The sequence below is a fragment of the Centruroides sculpturatus genome, unplaced genomic scaffold (assembly GCF_000671375.1).
Source record: "Centruroides sculpturatus isolate CEXI.00-Female unplaced genomic scaffold, Cexi_2.0 scaffold332, whole genome shotgun sequence".
NCBI classification, from domain to species: Eukaryota; Metazoa; Arthropoda; class Arachnida; order Scorpiones; family Buthidae; genus Centruroides; species Centruroides sculpturatus.
In genome coordinates this window covers 680,659-703,583 of record NW_019384524.1, presented here as the reverse complement: position 1 = coordinate 703,583, position 22,925 = coordinate 680,659, and the positions used below count along the sequence as shown (strand labels likewise).

The window sequence follows — 22,925 nt, the reverse complement described above, 5'->3', positions numbered from 1 at the left end:
AAACCCTGGTAGAATGTATTATATAATGTAATATATTTAAACTCATTTAATGGAAGTAGTATGAATAAACTATTTTATCATAGCTAGTGTCTTTTAATTAAAGATTTACTGATATTATTACATAAAATATATTGAACAAATGATATATGTCAAACATACCATTCCTGGAGGAGGAGGATGCATACCAGGTGGAGCCATTCCTGGTGGTGGTGGAATACCTGGTGGTGGGGGCATTCCTGGTGGTGGCATATGGGGAGGAGGAAAATTAGGATCAAAAGGTGGTGGAGGTGGACCTCTGTAACCTGGTGGTGGTGGTCGTCTCATCATGCCTGGTCCACCTCTCATATGTGGTGGTGGTGGCGGTCCTCTCATCATTGGTGGAGGTGGTGGGCCACGAAATCGGGGTGGTGGAGGTCCTCTGGGTCCAAAAGGTGGTCTGAAAGAATTTTAAAAATACATAAATATTCTTTAATCAAAGCTTTCACTTTTACTTTTATTATTGAAACAAAGCCTATTACTCTAAATTTTATTTTTCACATCCTCATCAACTAAAGTAAATATGATAAAATTTTTTACACAAGGTTAAAAGTAAGATTTTTCAGATAAATTCAAATTTATTTCTAATTATTAAATTTAACACAAGATGATAGCTTAACCATCTACCTCTTGTCCAAATTGTTTATTCTCTTAATTAATTTAATTAGCCTTACTATAGTCCAATATGAATCAGCTGTATCATTTGATTAGCAAAATACACCAATAATTTATTTATTTATGTATTTTAATAACAATTAACTCAATCTATTTTTTATATCTTTTTTTAAAATGATTCATTAGTTAAAAAAAGTGCTTTATCAGATATTTTTCATTATATAATTTATTACCATATTTCTTTTGATAATGTTGAAAACAAATTTTTAATGGTTTGTACTTAAACAATGCCTTAAGTAAAAATATGTTAAAATATCTTTTTTTAATGTAAATTTTCCTCTACTGTTTGTATATTGGCATGGCATGAAAATTTAAAATAGTTTTATAACCACCCTGCAATTTGGATTTTTTGACAAAGATTCAATGTTTTCAAATTAGTCCACATTTTGGTATTTTATATTTTACCATAAAAATACAAATAAATACATTATTAATCATGGGTATGATTATCAGTTCACAAGATGTAACAAAATAGCATAATTTCATTTTTAAATCATGAAAACTCAAGTTAAAGTGACCATCAATTAGTTAAAAAATATTTTATTAACAAAGTATTTTTTGGGAAAATAAAAGTAAGCTTGAAGCATAATTTTTACTTTTTCAGCTTGATATGAAAAGACATCTGGTGACATGTTCTGTCCAGGGCTATGGAGTCACGTAAAAATCTACCGACTCCAACTCTTCCTTACCATCCAACTCTGACTCCGTTTCATATACATAACAAGTTGGTAAGTAAAAGGAAGTCGGAGTCGGCGGATTTTTTGACGACTCCGACTAAAACAGCAAAACTCTACAACTCCAACTCCGCAGCCCTGGTTCTGTCTAAAGCAGTTTAAAACCTGCAAGTTCAAAGGAGAATGTGAATGTTCAGTTATAACTGACAAAAACTTCAAAAAACATTCAAAACACCTAATGTGCAGTCAGCAACCTAAATGTAGATCCAGCAACTGGTTAAAACATGCATATGTGCAACCAGAGAACACATGTGTATGTTTTGAAAAATTAATTTTGTCATGACATTATGCATATTAAATGGCCATTGCAAAGATCAAAATAAAAAGTTGTCGTGGAGATTGATGTAAATTGACAGCAATCATAAACTCTATTGACACAGCTTACAAATGGTAATTGGACCATAGACTTTACATGGCAAATTTCAACATCTAATATCTCAGTTTACAGATGGAGTTTCAAAATTCGACTTCATCATATCAGTCTTGCTGATTTATACATTTAGTCCATTCCAGTGTGAAATAATGACATTACTAAAGAAATAACATGAACATTACAAAACAATCAAAAGAAATTTGACAATTAGAATGTATATGATATCATATAATAATAATTTTTTCAAAAATAGTAATAAAATAAGAATATAAAATGAATTTTAACAATATTGTATAGGATATACTTGTCTCAAAATGATAGAGCCACTAATTAATATTTAAATTAGTGATTTTATTTATTAATAAGCAAAATATGGTCACCTTGTTTATGTGACCAGAGGGTTGGCAGCAGACCAGTGATGCCTATGTCAGGACTGACACCACTGTATCCTTTAATGTTGATACAGAAACCTTCGGCTGCTATTCCAATTATGCGTAAGCAGTCGCATATGTAAACACTAGGAGTCCAGGATGGAGACCGACCATGAGCCAATGCAGCCAAAAGCAGTGCACACTTTTCTCTATAAAGGAAATATACCCAAGCACCAACTGTATGCCTAAAATCTATCGGGCTAGTTTTAGGCTAATTACTAAATTAATTACGTAACCAATTTGGCTCTAGAGGTAGGCGTTAGGCGCCATCTCTTATTAATATTAATAATTATAAATAAATTAATTAATTTAAATAATTTAGAACTGCTGGGAGAAAAAATCAGCCCGGAGCAGGACTCAAACCCACAACTCCTGCTTACTGTGCAGATGGTTGCCAGTTACACTATCCGGACCTCTAGTCCTATCTCCTCTTCCAGCGTATATAAGCTAACTACATAACCATCGACGGTTATTACAACGCTAGATTTTCAGCATACGGTTGGTGTTTAGTTATGTTATATATCAGGTTTAGCAATGTTTGGAAATATACCCATTTATTTATATAAACTATTTACATGTAACAGAGAATTCTGCTTAGCTCCAAGGAGCAGCTTGAATTGGACAAAGCTAAATAGCATAACACGATTGAGTCTTTACATTAGCGAGTTCTTAGCCGAGAGAGCTTACAATATTACATGTGATGCAAAATACCTTGATTGGTAAGTTGTCTGATGCAGTAGATCGTCTTGCCGAAGGGGAGAAGAGGTTTCTGCTAGATTGGATAGCACCAGATAGAGTAGAGTCATTGATCAAATGTCCGGTAGGAATAGACAGTTAAGGTCTGGCAACAACGGTGGATGAAAAGATCGGCAATGGAACGCAGCCGGAACACACCTGCACAAAGATATGGATAGGCGAACTCTCCTTGTCAGTTGCGATGTTCATCTTTTTATTTCGGGGGGTCCTCCCCCTTGATTTTGATGCCCTTTTTTGGTAATGTTTAGGGTTTAAACCAATAGATGAATTTAGGATGATAGTTCCTGGTAACACATACATTCAGAAGATGTGTCGCCTTTGGAAAGGAAGTTTCCCCAAGAAAAGGAAAGGAAGAAAATTTTTCCAACATGTAATATAAAAAATTGGAAGGATGCGATCACATCCATCCAGTTTTTTCTATTAAATGTTGGAAAAATTTTCTTTTATATAGTATGTGAAATTTAAGTGCTAGTCTAAATAAATTATATATTTTGTTGTAATTAACTAAAAATTTCATCTCATCTGGCCTCTCACATTTATTAATTATTCTTAAACTCTATCTGGCATTGTTTTAATAAGATTTTTCCTCTTCTCATCTGTGATCTTGTGCCAAGCATCAGTTATTGCAATTTTTAATGATTCCACTGATGTATACTGCTTTCCATTCCTCTACACTTTCCTTGCTAAGATACCAAACATGTTTTCTGTAGAATTAAGATTAGGAGAACATGTGCCAATAAATAACATGCACAGCATTTGCCATAAATCAGTCCCAAGTTGATTTTGATTTATGAACGAGTTGCATTATATTGTTGAAATTGGAAAAACTTACCTCCAATTTTTCTACAAATGGCATTAGGTGCATATCTCATATCTAGAACTTGCTGATATTCTACAGCAGGGATTCCCAAATTTTTCAAGAAAAGGACCACATTACTAATTCTACACATGCCAAAGGCTTGTCTTTGCAGCTCTTACTTGGATGCAGAATTTGTTTCATTTTGTTATTTTGTAGAACTTTTACACTTGGATGCATCCTGTTGGTCAATTTATAAAATTTTAAATATGAATTTACCTGTGAGCTCTTCTGCATTTGACATATTAGAGCTGCCACAAACTCCAGGAAGCAGGAGCTAGCGTACACTCAGTCAAGCTCCAAAGCCCCACCTTTTTTCCCATGAGGCTATGAGCCATTTTTGCTAGGTAAGCTATGCAGGCATGAAGCGGCTGCAAACTACACAACATTTGCTGGAATAAAAGTGCTCCATCATGGGAGATTAGCAACTAGTGTTGCCACCAGGCCAGTTATTAAATTCATGGTCAGGATTAATTACAAGTGATGTTGATTCTGTGTTCAAAAGCTAAAAGCTCTCTTAATTGTGTCAGTGTGAAATCCCTCTTGTTCTTTTTGTAATAATCCACATGACTTGGATTCCACAGATGTGGACTGGCTATAGAACAAAGATTTTATTATAACCTATACTTGTAATCAGTCAGTTTTCGTTCCGACTTCATTGGAAACAGCATGGGAAAATTATATATCATCAACTGCACATCGGGTTGTATACAATACATTAAACCTGACTTACAGAACCTGTAACCGATGCGTATCCAATTGTTCATTTAACAACCAAACGTTTTCATAACCCCTTCTGGGTTCTTCATCAAGAGAACAGCTGGATCGAACATTTGTAAATTTTGAATTGTTCCTAGAATGATTCAAAATTTACGAAGTTTGGATTTATTCAAACATCATGTCTTTGTTTTTTGCTGTTCGATCCAGCTGTTCTCCTGATGAAGAACCCAGAAGGGGTTATGAAAACATTTGGTTGTTAAATGAACAATTGGATACGCATTGGTTACAAGTTCTGTAAGTCAGATTTAATGTATAGCATGGGAAAAACATGCCTACTAGTTAAACCTAACTAGTTGGGTAAAATTAGCCAAAAATATTTATATACAATGTTTAAACTATTTTCTTTTCAATACTGAATGTATTAATCATGTAATTTACTAACATCAATAAAATTCTATTATTTCTTTTTCAATGCTTTACAACATGTTCATGATGTCATCCATTTTCCCCACTCTCTCTTGCTAGCGTGACTGCTCTATCTGATGAATTCTGTCAACAGCGAGCATACACTCACATTGCTGCGCTAGCAAAGGAAAAAACCACACAGCCACAAAGAAAGTAGTGGAGCCTTTGACATCATTGGATGTGCTAGTACACGTTTGCTAGCGTTTTGCTCTCACAAAGCACTAGTTTGAAGCGGCTCTTAGAACATCAAAATGTTATAAGTTCCATCTCTTTTTAAAATTTTTCACCTGTAGCAGGTCTTAGTAGACCAAAAACGTTCTTTTTTTAAAAAAAAATTAGCTGGGTGAATATAAAGATACTGATTTTTTGTACAATATAGTATAACCCAGTTTCTGGAAAAGTTTTATTTTAATTTTGTAGATACAGTAGAGCGTCGATTTTCCGAATCAATTGGGGACTGGGGTTGTTCGTATAACTGATATTTCGGATAACCGATTTATGTACGAAAAAAGAGTTTAACGTATCCGATGTTGAAATTTTTCTCCGTTGCGTGTCGCTTCACGTTGAATTTTCGTCGATGTTAAGCCTAACAAAGACTATTGTATCGTTAAAAATTATTTTTTTATTTTGTACAAACAAAATAAATATATTGAAAAATATAAAAACAATAAAAATTTATACTTCAGATGTTAATTTAGTATCAAAAAGGTAAAATATTTGAGTAGCCCAAGACATAGCCAAAGATTGAAGCGCCACAGCACTGGCGAAAATTTAAATTTGCCGACTGGAATGCTTTCGGATGGTTGATGTTTCGGATGATTGACTTTCGGAAAATCGACGCTCTACTGTAATTAGATAACTCTGTATACATTTATGGCTAGATGAAATGCTTCAGACTCATTATAGAATTGCAACGTTTCCTCTAAATTAGTATTTTTGATGGGAATTTAGTACAGGAAGTCTTACGCAAGACATTTTGTTCCTTATTCTCCACTAGAACTGGTGTAATTTTCCACAAAACGATGTGAACAATTTTCCTCTTCCCATAATAAAACCTTTAATTTATCATGTATTCCAAAACTATATTTTGTAGAAATTCATCCCTAATCTATTACTGTCCTGTATTTTATACTATAATATGTACTATTTTGCTTATTAATTGCAATTTAACTGATGAAGTGGCAATATCTCTTTCATTTTGAGACAAGTATATATACAACATTGTTAAAATTCATTTATATTTTTATTTTATTACTATTTTTTGATAAAATTATTTTATTATACGTTAGCATAATAAACCAATAATAAATTTCCTTCTGTTGTTTTATAACATTCTTTGCAAACAAATTGGAAAGGAAAGAAATGACTGTTTATGTGGTAAAATGATAGGAAATTGAGAGCCAGTTAGACCAACTGAGCCAAACGGAAATTGATTACATATAAATTATAAAGCTCTATATTCATTAAAATGCTTTGTGTCATCATGAGAATCAGTTTGAAAATGTGCTTCTTATTCCTTTATTAACATCATTTCACAGTGGCTATTATTTTGGAATAAAGTGTATTTATAAAACCTCAAGTTTAGTTGTACTTTAAACTCATAACAGGCAATCAGCCCATAGAATTTACATAGCAAACTTTGACCTTGAATATCTCAGCTCATAGATAGAATTTCAAAATTCCAGCTTCATTACAATACTGGTTTTGACAAGTTGAACATACTTGCAAAAAACATGTTTAATGATCATGTGGTTACTTTAAACATATAACCAGACATTAGTCTGTAGACTTTACATGGATAATATGACCTGGAATAGCTCAGCCCATAGTTCAAATTTCTGGCTTTGTCATGATATCAGCCTTGATGAGTTGAACATATTTGCAAAAAAATCATGTTTAGTGATCGTGGCTGCTTTGAACTGTGATCACAGACAAAACACTTTCTGACTTACGAAAAGCTCCACTTATGCATCACTCAACAATATTTACATACCATAAAATGTTAGTTGTAGAAATAAGTGCAAATTACAATGTAGACTTCATTCATTTTCTTTTCAAAATGCAAACCATTTCACATTCCATACTGGATGAGTAGTGTTTAACTTCTAAGTTATTACTATCACTTGAAATTATACAATGAAGGGAGTATGAGAATAGCTTTTGTTTTATCAAACTGAGATTGTAAGAACTAAAGACTTGAAGACACAAAATTGTTGTTCTGTACTTAATAATCATACACAATAAATTTGATGCCAGTGAAGCCCAATCATAAAATTCTAATGGCATTGAAATTCAATGGGATACAGTTCATAAACAAGATCTAGTTACTATTCTTTTTAGCATTTTACCAATGCCATCACATGGTCTTTTAACATGTGCCGTTGCAAAAACATACTGCTGTACATTTTTATGAAAAGTTTGTTCATCATAATAAAAATTGGCAAAATGTTTAAAATTTTTAAATTGCTGTGGAACACCATCCAAAAGTAATAAGCTTTTCTAATTTGGAACTCAATAAAGATACCAAATTATTGTTGTCTTGGAGTAATATGTAAACAGAAACAAAATCATAAATTAAACAATTTGAAATAACAACAAAATTTGCAAAGTATTATCATAGCTGCCTATGCAACTGCTATGATAATAGAGAGGTTGCAGCTGATGTTTTCAAATGTCAAACATCAAGCACCGTCATCTGGCAATTCTAGAAGGTTGATAATGGCGTTCGCTAGGTCTAGCATGGCAAGTAGAAGTTCGGCTTAAAATTCATTTCTTTTTTGTGTTTGGGGTTAAAATTATGACATATTTTATTAAAATAATGATTATTTAAGCATTTATGAATAACACTGTAAAGAAACAGACGATTTTTAATCCAGAAATTATTTAATTATTCAATTTCCCTGCAAGTGATGTGAAGTGCCTATAGAATTTACATATATTTCTGTTCATAATAACTTATCATAATTCTGTAGGAGTAGGTTTGTTCTTTCATAGTATCTTTTACCATCAACAGCATAATACATTTGTAAATTTTCTAAAAATAATTTCCCGAGCTGCTTTCAATTTACATAAGCCACTACTTCCCCCAACAAAAGTATGAGGTAGTCCTATCACATGGTAGGAGATACGATGCTAATTAAAAATAACTATTTAGCGTTATTAAACATCCTATAAATACTTTAAAATAGTTTAATTTGTTTATTTACCTTCGCTGGTAACATTCATCATTGTTAAGCATTTCTGCCATTTTTCAATATCCCATGAGTCAGTGTGTGATGTGAATGTGTAGCACAACATGTTTTACTTGGAGTTCAAACATCAGATGTGTGCTTCTGCTTGCCGTACAAGTTTAACATTTGAACTTCAGCCGCAACCTCTCTAATATCATAGTATCATAATAGTTGCATAGGCAGCACTGTTTTTGCTTATATCTTGTGAACTAATAATCTTTCCTTTATGAAGCAAAGCAGAATAATATCATATTCATTTATTTTTTATGGTTAAAATATTTTTTTTAAACTGAGGCCTAATTTGAAAACATTGAATTTTTGTAAAAAAATCCAAAGTTTAAGGTTGTTACAAAAATATTTTTAATTTTCATGCCAATAATCAAGCAGTAGAGGAAAAATTATATTAAAAAATATATATTTTAACATATTTTTTCTTAATGCATTGCTTAGTTACAGACCATTTAAAACATGTTTTCAACATAATCAAAAATTACAATGAGTTATATAATAAATATATCAGATAAAACAACAATGCCAAAACACACACCAATTTTTCAGTAGTGAATCTTTTAAAAAACATATTATATGAATTTTGAAATGATTCCATAACTATAAATGAGAATTAATGAAATAATTTCAAATATTGTATATGTTTTCATCCTTTTACAAATATGGCAGATGCTATAGCCCATTGTAATATTCTATAAATTATTCATACACAAGTTATATCTCATGTGTACAGTCTTAGTCAAATGAGTGCTATTGTCTTATACAAATGAGAACTGTGTTATTTTAAAATCTAAAAATTTCTTGAAATTCTTTCTGATAACAGAGAAAAATCTGAATGAAAATTTTCTAACAACAATGAGAATGAAAAATGCATTAGAATATATTAATAAATAACCAGTTGCTTCATACACATAACAAAAATTAATAAGTATAGTATTTAATAATGAGTATTTAAAGCAATCGTTTGGCTATGTATCTATAAAAATTAATATTGCAATATCCAATATCATACACAAAATATTGTTATAACAACAACAGTAGCAAATGTCTTGTTAATCACCACCTTCTCAAAGCAACAGTTCAGCAATTTCAATAAACCATTGCTGAACTGTTGGAAGTAACATAAGCTCTTTGTGGGGTTATCTACGGCAATAAGATCTATAGAGAAAACTGCAGCCAAGGGCTGTTAACACTGATCCACAGTAAGAAACTTATAAATAATATCTTATCTCCATATAAGGAATACTAAACTGTACTATCTTAGGTATAAAAGTATGCCCATTTATGTGAAGAACACAAAAATGATAAAAAGTCATTTACAATTTATAAAAGCTCATTGTCTAAATTACTAAGGTGTTCATGGGTTAGACAAAGACTTAAAATCAAAAATCTGTCCCAGACTCTCTTAGCTAATGATAGAAAAAACAAGTTTCAACCAAATTACTACAATATCTTGAACAGTTGTAAGCTATCAACTAAAACAAGCTTCATATTAGTTAAACTATATCAGTATAGCCATTGACCAGTAAAGCCAGAAATACAATTACAAAAACTTCAAATGATCTTAACAACACAATAATCATATAATAAATTCTCATAGAAACATCCATATCTTACAGTTACAAAAAGTATTTTTGGTTATGTGTGTAAGGTATTTATAAAAGCATCCAGTTAAATAACTGGATGTTCTACTTTAAAACAAAGGATTGTTGACCAAAAGATGACAATCTTATTAAACAAATAACTCCTGAACAATAAACAATAAAAAGCAGAAATATATTAACACAAAGAAACACTGAATAAGCATGTAAATTATAGTCATTCATGGTAAACTGACAATATTCAGGGGATAAAATTCATGTTTCCAAATAAGAGAAAAACTGCTTTGTCTTTCTCATAAGGAAGCGAGAAGGATTTTGGGGAGCTTTAAAAATGTATGTCCCACTTCTGTTGTCTCTATTATGATCTACTCAGTCAAAAAAGTTTGTTTATTAATTTGGTAGGCTGATAAATGTGGCTCTTCAAATGCAAGGCTTAAAGAAAGTTAACAAAGACAACAATAGAACATTGGCACTCACCTCTCTATTCACACTAGTATAATCTGTTACAAAAATGTATTAAATTGTCTCTTAATAAATTTTGAATCATATAAGATTACTAATAAACTGAAAAAATTATATCATAAATTATTGCGTTACACAATCAAAATTATTAAAAATAAAATTGGAAAAATGATGAACAGTACAGTTTAAATTGCACTTATTTAAAAAAAATTTTTTTTTCATTTCTGTTTTAATTTTTAACTAGTTAATTAATACCAACTTAATTGTAAGAGGTTCAGAAAAAATTTAAATATTTTCAAAAAACACATTTTACTGGTATTAGACATTCTCTCAAATTTATAATTTTGCCTAACTTAACATAGTGTTTTTAAAGTTGCAAAATGTTTTAAAATTTAAATATGCCAATTAATATTATACTACGGGCTTGACCTCTAGTATATAATACAGCAATATAATTTTTGGCCTACTTTAAAGATCAAAATCAGAAATAATCAATTTGCAAGTTACTATAATTAACAATGCAACAGCACAAACTGGCAAGAGGTCCCCTCCCTTGAAATTTTTCCAAGGGAAATTTCTTGGAATTAGGTAAGATTCCCATAATTCTTTTGAAATTTAACCTGATACTACTAATGAAAACAGAAAGAATCATCACCACAATGAAAATGTAATAAACACCACCATGAAATGGTAGAGAGATAGATTTAATTAGCATACATTTATTTTTATATCTGAAAGAATCTACATTTACTTTATACAGACACAGACCTGTATTAAGAATTATACAGGTGTAATTGCTACACAGAAATCATAAATACCTAAAATAAATACATCAAAACAAACAGGAAAAAATCATACTATTTAAATATTCATATATTATTGAACTACATTCGATCAGATAAAGAGCATTCTCAAACATGTATATGTTTGCTTACGCTGATGCAGTCACTGGTGGCTTATCATAAGCAAACAGATTACAAGATGGATGGGGTAATTATGCAATATCTATAAGTGTTAAAACAGGTTATATAGTAAGCAATTCAAATAATTAAAATGAAAAGATATTTAATAAAAAGCAGTAATTTTTGTAATTCTTAATTAACAGATTTTATTTCTTTTTTAAACACAAAATTCTATATTTATTGGCTCTAATAATCTTTTAATACAAAAGTTAAAAATGATTAAATCATTCTAGAATTTTTGTATTTAATCTTACATAACCACTATTTTCATTTTACAGGAATTAACAGGTTCTTTGTTTCTCAGATAAGACATCATAAATAACATTTTTATAACTGAAAGATTTGTAAGCTTCAGTAATATCATTATTAACAGAAAGAAAATCTACAGTTTTTCAGATAAATAAAACATATTTATAAGTCCTATTATAAAACTATTTCAGACAAAATTATTTGGAACTATATTATATGGAAGAATCAGTGATATTTCAAGCTTATGTTAAGCTGACATGTAAATTAGATTAACCAGAAAGCAAAGTGATATACCATATTTACTCGCATATAAGACAAGGTTTTTATTCATTTTTTGCTGCCTTGAAAACCTAGGTCATCCTATACACGTAAGCAAAGGATTCTTTGCGTTTTTGCAATAATTTTTGTGAACCATGTATTTGCATTTTTTACCAGATGCTCACCCTATAGTATTTAAAAACAAAAGTATTTTATCTGGGTCATTTGAATTGTTCTTGTATATTGTCAAGACTAAAAATAAATAGCAATAGGAAAAGCAAAGCTTTTGAATTGAATTCCAAAATCACACGAGAATCCAATATAAGTTTAAATTTATTCCCAGGTGAAAATAGATGATTATTCAGAAATCAGAATTCAAAGAAATAAGTGTAATTGACAGAGAGTGGATTGAATTGTTAAGAATTGGCAAACAAGGTTCCCAAGTGTTCAGCTTTACATGAACAAATTACATTGTCGATTTTACAAGATTTTTCCTTAAAGATTAAAATGCCAGTAATTTTTGCAGGACAATGTGCGCATTTATGTGCATTTTATATAAAATTAGAATTGTATCCAATAAATCTGATTTTCTTTATTTTGATGTTTAAAATCACTCTTGTCCTATATGCGAGTAAATATGGTATGTCTATGTTTACATTAGCTCCCAATTTATTTGAAACAGACTAACATTCACAATATAAAATGAATGCTGGAAAATTAAATCTACTTATTATTTATTATAGAATTATTCCAATATAATAATTGTAGACTCAAGTCTTTGTTATCATTTAGTATATACAATATATACATTTATGCTCCTGTTATTCTCTTTTGTGTATCTAATTTAAGTAATCATCTTTGCAATTATATTTGTTAATCAATTATTTTATTATTGAGTCAAAGTTTGGTAAATAATTTTAAAAATGGGTATTTAGTGTTCATCATAAATACAAACTACTAGATTTTTGGGTTTAATTTATGCAAAGTTTTAATTAATTAAAATAATAAAATTTGGCATAATAGACAGCTATGCTAACAACCATGCTAAGATTAATAATTAAAAATTAAAATTCACTGTTTTTTGCTTTATTGGAAATTTTTTAAATGATTTCTTTAATTTCCAAGAGTTATAACCCTTTCAGCCTTCATCAGGATACAAATTACTGAAAAAATCCTTACTAAACTTAAAACACTCATATTTATTGGTGAATTGCTTTTTGTCCTCATGTTACAATATGGAACTATGATCACTAAGTTTTGGAGGACTCACACTATTGACATTGTCAGAGTAATCATACACAGGTTTATTACAACAATGGTATGCATTTCGGACAGGTTGTCTGTCCCTCTTCAGCCATATTTGTTACAATTTGGTGGGTGTACAGGCATATAAAAGGAACAATCTATTTTGTTGCTGTGCATGGATAACTTCATATTAGATATCTTTCACAGTCATTATATTATTTTTTCCATACAAATAGCAACCAGAGATTAAAATTGTTGTTAATGAAATTAATTGTGAAATAATACTATGGTAGACAAACTTAATAAAAAGTTATAAACAAGATTACAGTTACAAAAGTAAGAGCTGTTTTAAAAAAGGTTACATATGTTTCTTTGCAAGCAGTCAGCTCGTACAAACAATGTTCTCTACTACAGAAGCAATGCTACTATGTTGGTAGTAGACTAATGTCATACTTTTTAATAAATATTAAGCATGTACAAACAATAACTAGCATGTGATGTGTTCATTTTGGTCATCCCCTCATCTTTTCCGAAGGAAAAGATGAGGGGATGACTATGATCACTAAGTTTTGGAGGACTCACACTATTGACATTGTCAGAGTAATCATACACAGGTTTATTACAACAATGGTATGCATTTCGGACAGGTTGTCTGTCCCTCTTCAGCCATATTTGTTACAATTTGGTGGGTGTACAGGCATATAAAAGCATGGATCATTCAGATGTGTTCATTTTGGTCATCCCCTCATCTTTTCCTTCAGAAAAGATGAGGGGATGACCAAAATGAACACATCTGAATCATTACATTACAAATCCCCAATGGGTCACCCCTGGGGATGGCCCCCCCCTGGGATGACCAAAATGAACACAAATGAATCATTACATTACAAATCCCCTCATCTTTTCCGAAGGAAAAGATGAGGGAATTTGTAATGTAATGATTAGCCAGATAAACTGTATAACTGCAAATTTTTATAAGAAAAATGTCAAATTGTTTGGTAAATTAAGAAATGAATTTTGGTAAAAAGAATAGAAATAGGAGACAAAACAAAGTTTACATGATGGCAATAGAAGAAAATAAAGAAAGGAATAAGTGTTACATAGTTATCATGAAGAGAAACTTGGAAATAAGAGTTGATGGAATATAAAGAAGATTGAAAAAGGAGAGAAAATAACAACAAAACAAACTTTAAAAAAAAAGTAGTTAGTATGAAGTGAAGAGAAAGAAAAACACCCTTGAAAAAGAAAAAGAAAGAACATTTGGCTGCAAAAAAAAATGTGGATATACAAGAACATAACATTGAAATCAGTTAATATTTTTTTTTTTTGTTTAATTGTATTGACAAAATATATACTGTATAATAAACAATATATATTTTTGTTTATTATACATCCCGGTGTGCACAAAGAAGTTATATTAGAAATGAAATAAGTATTAACAGCTTGCTAATGTGGAGGTAGTGACTGTCAAAAATTAGATTACGCAAGTTTAGTTTAGGGCCCTACCACCAGGTGTGTTTTGTTTTACACACCTCCAATTTAGACAAAAAAAACAAATAGTTAAGGCACAAGGGTAAGAGTCACTCCAAAGTCCAGGAATGAGCCTCTCAGGAGGATGAATGCAAAGTCAAGCACAAATGAAAAAGTTTATTATCGAAAAACAAAATTTTAAAACTAAATTATAAAATCCAATTTAGTAAGTTGACCTACTTCTATTTATAAAATGGTGGGAGTACCTAACAGAAGGGCATCGGAACTGCGTGACTCACAACATACCAAGAAGATAGTCATCATCTCTTCTTTCTTCACTTTCTCTGCCTGTGCTCTTCTCCTCTTCGTCTTCTTTCTCCTTTACTCGGTCCCTCCAGTTGGTCCTTCAGTAGGTCCGTCGCTCAGCAGTTTTCTCCATCTCTCACTGGGTTGCTCTGTCCTCTACGTCTAACTCCCAGGCTAAGTTGCTCAGTTGGTTGTCTCCTGTTCAGTTGTCAGGCTGTCAGTCGGTCCAGTCTGTTGATTTCATCATTTCTTTCAGTTTTATTCTTCATTTTTGACCAATCATGCTTTTATTCCAGAGGAAGGGGAAGTAATTTGTAAAAAGCATGATTAGTTATCCAATGGTCCTCCTCCTCTCTTGTCAATGAAGAATAATATGCATCAATGTGACATAGATAACATATCATCAGTCACCCAACACCATCGAAAAAGGGGGAAACGATGGTCATCCCCTCATCTAAATTTCTCTAAATTATTTTAAATCGACATTACTAAAAATTTGGAAAGTGGGTCCCTGAAATCAAAAAAATAGGCAAATTCCTTTACAAGGTTGGTTGATATAAAAACAATCTCTGTGTTGAGTTTATATACACATCTTCAAGATGTGGGTCCAAAGGGCATCCTGTCTGATAGCTAACAGTTGTTCTTTACACAACCAGACAGAACAAAAAAAATGATATAAAATACATATAGAGTTTAAAATACAATATTTCTGATTAATGAGAATATATTATTAGCAGAATGATTAAAATTATATAGATAATGTAAACAACAATTCATGAATATATATATATATATATATAAAATAACAACAAATTTTGGAGAGGAAAATGGTAGGCCTCACACTAACTTGGAATGGATAATAAAATGTAATGATTAGCCAAAAGTGTTTGTGTTTAAAGAACATTTTATAAATGAACTTGACAGGATAAATAGCATAAGGATTAAGGAATTAAAGCATTTGTTATAATACTTTTTTGTGTTTTAATATTTAAGAATTTGCTATCATATACTTTGTCTGGCAGAGGATGTAATCTTCTCACAAAAATTATGCTAGTTCAGATCAATATAAATTTAAAAACATTCCAGTCTTGTAAACCAAAAAAACAACACCTTAATTTGCTGAGAAAAACTTTTAATGAAAAGCTAACGTTTTCAGCCAAATCTATTGGCCATCATCAGGCTAAGTTTTTCGAATACAAACAAAATAGAACAAAAATTTTAAATACAAAAAACAAAATAACGAATGAAATATATATATACAGTATATAAATGTATAAATAAAAATAAAATAAAATAAAAACTCTTATTATAAAATATGTATATGAAAAATAAGCATAGGATAATTAAACATTAAAAACGTAATACATTATGCTAAATTCTATAAAACGCAAGATATGCTAAAAAAAACACTAAAAACAAGGCATTAAGATCTGTCCAATCGCTTGATTAAGTACTTCCAGGCGGAAGGCAACCCTTCAGCATCCCTAGAATTAATGCATGCATCATGTAATCTGCTCCTGTATATTTCAATCTTTTCTGCGCAAATCGTCAAAGTTGGTGAATGTACCGGTTTATTAGAAACGGTACATTTAGAACCGTGCATAAATTTAGAACTGAACACATCACATGCTAGTTATTGTTTGTACATGCTTAATATTTATTAATAGTTCAAATTTCATTAATATCTTTCATGTTATTAAATCCTATCCTCTATCATTATCATATTTTAGTATAAACTTATAATAGTATTTCATAAACAACAATGTTTTGATAATAACTGAGAAATTATCAAACATGAATATATTGGAAAATCTCAACTAATACAAAAACAAAATCATTTTTATTTAATTATTACCTTGATAATTATTTTCAATATCTTCAAATTAATTATATTATCATAAAAAATTTTAAATTTAATTTAAATATTAATATTTATGATTAATTAGTTCAATGTAAAATTATCTTTAACAGCATAACAATATACATGCTGCTATAACAGAAAACACAAAAACACAATATTAATCCTGCTGTTATATTAGTGTGGTTTCATTTATTTCTTTAACAGTATATTAAAAACAATTACAAAGTTCATATTGTTTCAATAAAATTTTTATTGTAATTTTATATAGTTAATTATACTTAGATGGATTCTATATTTATTATTCGTTAAATATTCATCTAATGATGAAAAAAACCCATTGTTTTCTGTAGGTTTTATTTATGTTACATGAAAATTAATGATTATAAGTATTAATTATTAAAATAAACAGTCAATTATCAACAAATGTTCTTAAAATTTTTAAATTATTAGCAGGTGGCATTCCAGTTTAGCTTAACAAATTCTTATAATCTGAGGTATAAATTTTCATATTAACCTAAACATAGTAAAAATCTATTGGTTCTTTTATCGTTTAATTTATCCTGAATGGATTAATATTTGTTGACATGTATATCAGCCATAATATCTAGATTTATTTATTTATTTAAAATTTTATTAAAGGTAATGGTTACATCATCATTTTGTATTAATATTAGTAATTAGATATCAAATTTACATAAGGTGTGGTACATTTAAGGTCCTTTAGAATAATCTGGAAGAAAGGATCTTAAATGTACCACACCTATATGTTCATTACACTAATTTCAATCATCACTGAAAATCACTGTCATTATTTTCAATCATTTTTAAACATTTTATCAAATTTTCTTTCATTAATGTTGTAATATAAAATATAATAATTGTTATGAGCAAGCTACAAATTTCGAATGCATTCAATGTTATGGTTAAGAATGGTTATATAAACAGCAATTTACATCAATTGTCAAAATATAATAATTTTATCAAACTGTCAATCCAAGATTTATCCATTCCATCTACAAAATTATGTCTTAAAAAATGAGTATTAACATATTAAATATTTCTGGAATCACTTTCTAACAAATATTTATAAATAAAAACTATCCTCTTCATACTTCCAACTGCTTTTAAGTAATATTGCATTTATTCTAAATAAAATAAAAACCCCTACTTAGAAATCTTTATTATTTTATTAAACATAACACTAACAGTATATTATTGTTTAAAAATAAACCAGACATTTTGGTTTACATTTCTGTATAAATTCATCATCAAATGATTCACTACAAAGAAAATATTAACTTACATCAAATGATTCACTACAAAGAAAATATGGTATTGGTTAGTCATAAAGAAAACACATCAAGCTAAACCATGAAGCAGCACTGAGAAGGATGTCGGTAATCGCATATAAGGGCTGTATGTTTACAGGTTTGAGATCGTATTGTACAGAAAATAGACTTTTTATGATAGATAAGTGTTTAATGAGTTAGTAAGAAGAGACAGAAGAGAATTGGGCGAAGTAGAGATAACAGGAAGTTTGATGTCAAAAAGGAAGGTGAATAGTTGCATTTGATTTTCTATTGACGTAACGCAGCTGTCAGCCATTTTATAAATATATACAAATAGAGAAAGCTGTATGTTTGATGGTAAAACTATTGATTTGCTTAAATTTGATTTAAAATTATGATGATCAGTAATAGTTTTGAGGCCATTCAAGTGGTCGGACTGCCGCTTGTGCAGTGCAGAGGCCAATATATAAATTCATCTCTCTATGGTATTATTAGCCCTCCTAGAAGGCAAACTTTGAATGTTTCTGAATGGGGAATACAAGTTCCATGTACTTGTGGCACTGGTTGGAGGAAATGTTATACACCACCTGCTACCACTGTTCCTAATAAGGCCAGCATTAATATACTGAAAAGAAATTCACCAAAGCTAAAAGGGAAGCAGGGAGCCAACCCCTCTCGGTCCAGAATGTCATCGACCAAGTCGACTACACTGTGCAGTGACAATGGATTGTATGCTGGTGCCAAATTCAGTGATCCGCCGTCTCCGGCAGCATTACCTAAACCACCGTCTCACTGGATGAATGTGGCCATTGAAACCGTTGTTGACAAATCTTTGGCTGCAAATAATTCACATTGGATGAGCATGAATATGAAACCCCAAGATCCCTTTAAAAACTTTGAACAGAGTATCAAAGAATCAGCACCAGAAAACTGTGTCGAAATGACCAATCATCTCAAACTGCTGCTGAATGTTCAAGCATAATGTACTAACATTTCATCATTTTTGTTTTATTCCTTTTGACAAATGGAACATAAGTTTAAATTTGTATTATGGAAAAACAAAGTTTAAAAAAACTTTACAACTCATATCATTCTCTTTAGAAAATTTTTTACACATGAAAAGTAGAAAATGCATACAGTATATGAAATTTTATAACTGTAAATAGGATAAGATAATTTTAAAAATTCTTATCCAATTAATATTAATTTACAGATAGTATATCAGATTTCAATCTGGGAAATGTTTGAAATAAAGTTTAACTGAGATGATTTTGATTATAAAACAATCGCACAACTAAGAAGGTCTAGAAATTGTTTTATTCTTTAACACAGTATTTTTCCTTAACAATAACAATAATAAAAACAACTGTCTAAAAGTACACCAACAAGTAAAAAAAGAAATCATACTGCTGGTATTTAATGATATATTTTCAAAACAAACTTTTTTTGAATGATTAACAATTTAGCATATTTTAGTGAAAAAATGAACTTTTGAGGAGTCAGGAATCATTTGTAATTTTTCTCAAATTAAATTAATTATTTTACAAATTTATCTTTACAAGTAATTTTCAGAAATAGATTATGCCCATAAAAAAATAATACGGTATGAAAACATATCTCACAATTTGTTATATCATTTATATTAATATAAATGTGAAACAAATGTAAGTTTTAAAATCCAATTTAATAATAAAAAAATATCTAAAAAAAAAAATTTCAGCTATTTCTTAAAATCAGATTATATAGATAAACAGGCTAGAACGTTTATATAAGTTTAAAATTAGTTCTAATAGAAAAGATAATCATTTGGCATTCATATTCTCTACAGTACACTATATACTTTTATTTTCTTATTTTTTATTTTACATTATTTTATGCAAAAAACTTTATTTACCATAGTTTAAGTTATTCCTCTGCATAAATATTATGATATTACATTTTATGTGCTAGCTTCAAATAAAAAGTTTATAACAATTAAATAAATTTCATTTTTCTGGTTTATTGATTAATTTTTGGCTAATTGTTTTCATAAAATGAAATTTATTTCATTCTCATAATAGAGAATCCATTAGCCAACGTTTTCCTAACGTGAAAGACCAAATGGAACCAAAATGATTTCTAAGAAAATGATTATAAATAATGAATAATGATGCAAGAAAAAACTTAGTTTTAATAATCAGCGTAAATATTCAATGTAATTTGATTTTCATTTGTATGTTTCTTTGCAATGGCCAAAGTATAAATATATATTTTTATAATGATCAATAGTTATTCTTATATAGAAAACGTGTATTAAAATATGTTCATATTGTTATTGATTTATTTAAATACAATTTGAAATAAAGAACTTTAACTACGAATATTAATATTTATAATTTACTGTCTTTACTTAAACATTTATATGTTGTATTTTTTTTTTACATATAACTTTGTTTTGTATCTTTAAAAAATGTCTATATGTATTTAANTTGAAATCTTGCTACATACATTATTATTACACAAAAATATAAAAATAAAAATTATACTTGATCAAAATTGAGGGAAGGATATAATATTTAAACTTTCTACATAAATGCCACAACAAAAAACTAATAATTCAAATACTTTTACTATGCATTGCTAATGTGCATAGTAAAACACAATAGACTGCTTATTGTAATCACTTTGGGATCCACCTAAACTGGTAACAGTAAAGGCTGGTATACACGGTAAGGAAATCCTCAAAGGATGTGCTTAACAGACGAAAAAAACTCGGATATAACTGGCTGGATCGAACATAGTAATTTACAAAACTTATTAAAATATCTCCCAACGTATAAAGAATTATTTTTATTTAAAAATGGATAGATAGAAAAAAAAAATCCCGGTTAATCCTCAAAGGATTTCCTTACCGTGTATACCAGCCTAAGATGAAATCATCAGCTATTGTTATGCCACATGTTGGGGTGACAGCACAAAAAGGGATTAAAAGACCTATTTACCCAAAGGTAATAACAACTCATAATAGTTGGAGCTGGAACTACCACATTATATCAAGACAGTAAACACATCTTACACATTTTCCCAGCAGTTAATTTTAATTAAAACGAATGTTTTAATTAAAATTAACTGCCCAAATTGATACACCATCAGGTTTTTAAATAGAGATTCTATTTTTGAAATATGATAAAATACAATAACTCACCAACAACTGCCATAAATCATCAGGCTATAATTTAGAATAAATAATTCTAAATTACAAACAAATTTGGCAATAGAGGGAGGCATTAGGTGCCATCTCGTATTAAAATTAATAATTAAATAATTTAGATCAAACCGGAAGAAAAGAACCGGCCAAATTATAGCCCGGCGATTTACGGCAGTCATTGTGAGTTATTGCATTACGTTGGGTTTGCAGGGATGTTTATATAATAAAATACACAAATAAACCCAACAAAGGCTAATAAATTGGACCAAAACCATTAGTTTTAATTAAAATTAACTGCCGGAAAAGCGTGTTTCAATGTCTCGATAAAAACAACAACAACAACAACAACAAATTAAATTTTTATAATGTATTTTAACATCCAAACCTGGCAATTTCGGTTACATTAAATGACTCAACATTATCCGCAATTAGAATAATCACATACTAAACCATCCGTACGTGTATTAAATGCTATTTCAACTATAAAGCAAATCATATTTTAATCTTAAGATTCATTTGGCATTCGTTACTATTGGCACAATCCACATCTCACATCAAAAAGAAGCAGAATTGCATTGCATCTATTATAATTTTAATTAATTAAATATACATTTTGTACTTGTAATCTGTAAACAAAAACATTTGTTAAAATCATTTCTGTCTTTTAAAGACTGTATATTATGAAAACAATAAAAACATTATATAGAAAAACCCTGGCAGAATGCCATTTAAATATATTTTTATCCCATTCTACATTATTTATTATGATCATTATTATTATTATTATTGTTTAATAACGTCGACAATATCTTCCCGTGTTGCCGAAAATCTTACCACGTAACAAAAGATCAATGCAATTGTCACACACGATGTTATTTTAAAAACATTTTTTTGACTCGGTTATTGCAGAAAAATCATCATAAAAGAAAAAAAAATGTCCGAAGCAAAGAAAAGAAAAAAAATAAAAAAAGCAAAGTTTCAGATGACGCTTTTGTTACATCAAAGCACTGAAAATAACACGCGAACAATTTTAGGCTTAACCAAACCGTATACTTGACAATTTTTTAAGTATTATATATAATATTAAAAGCGACAATTAAGAAAATTTATATACCTAGGTCCTCTAGGAGGGAATCCGCGTCCACGAGGAGGGAAACCGAATCCGCCTCTAGCAGCGTCGTTTGGTACTTCTGATTTTTCTACGGGAGTAGCGGGTTGTTGAGTAACCTCAACTACACTTTCCGCCATATTAACTTGCACTAAAAATCCGACAACGGAGCGAGACTACACGCCAACGGCGCCATCTGTCTTTCATTTTTGGAAATAAAAATAATAACAAAATATTTAAATAAATAATTTTTTGAAAATATTTTTTATTTTCTATTGATAATTATTTATCATTACTGCTATCGGTAATACGAACGATAACGTAATGACAGTTTAATATAATATTTATATATATATATACATATTCCAAATCATAATTATAGTTTTAAATAATAATAATAACGAATAAATAACAGTTATTAATTAAATAAAAATTTAATTTTATAATAAAACTAAAGCATTTATTTTAATNAGTACATAATTACTGAGAAAGTATATAATCCACATTCTACATTTAAAAAATTTTTTTGTCAGAACAATAAGTATAAAGTTAGAAAATTTACATAAAATTAATTACATTTTATCAGGTTAGAAAATTAATATACAATAATTTATTTGTTTTATTGCTTTTTTTTCGGTTTAG

General features: G+C 29.5%; 2 protein-coding genes across 2 annotated transcripts; one reads left to right on the top strand and one right to left on the bottom strand.

The window, feature by feature from the left end:
• Nucleotides 1–159: 159 nt before the first annotated feature.
• Nucleotides 160–22,482, bottom strand: LOC111622821 (basic proline-rich protein-like; the record flags this gene model as incomplete). The annotated part of the gene is made up of 2 exons (XM_023365243.1): nucleotides 22,290–22,482; nucleotides 160–436 (listed from the first exon to the last, which is right to left on the bottom strand). Coding segments are annotated over exons 1-2 (411 nt in total), but the record flags the coding sequence as incomplete, so codon positions are not given.
• LOC111622839 lies at nucleotides 18,317–19,121 on the top strand. Its single transcript, XM_023365263.1, has one exon. The coding sequence runs from the start codon at nucleotides 18,383–18,385 to the stop codon at nucleotides 18,968–18,970; it is 588 nt and encodes a 195-aa protein (XP_023221031.1). The 5' UTR covers nucleotides 18,317–18,382; the 3' UTR covers nucleotides 18,971–19,121.
• Nucleotides 22,483–22,925: the final 443 nt, after the last annotated feature.

Excerpts from the sequence above, each read along its gene's own strand:
- LOC111622839 (XM_023365263.1), top strand. The coding sequence starts at position 18,383 with ATGATGATCAGTAATAGTTTTGAGGCCATTCAAGTGGTCGGACTGCCG.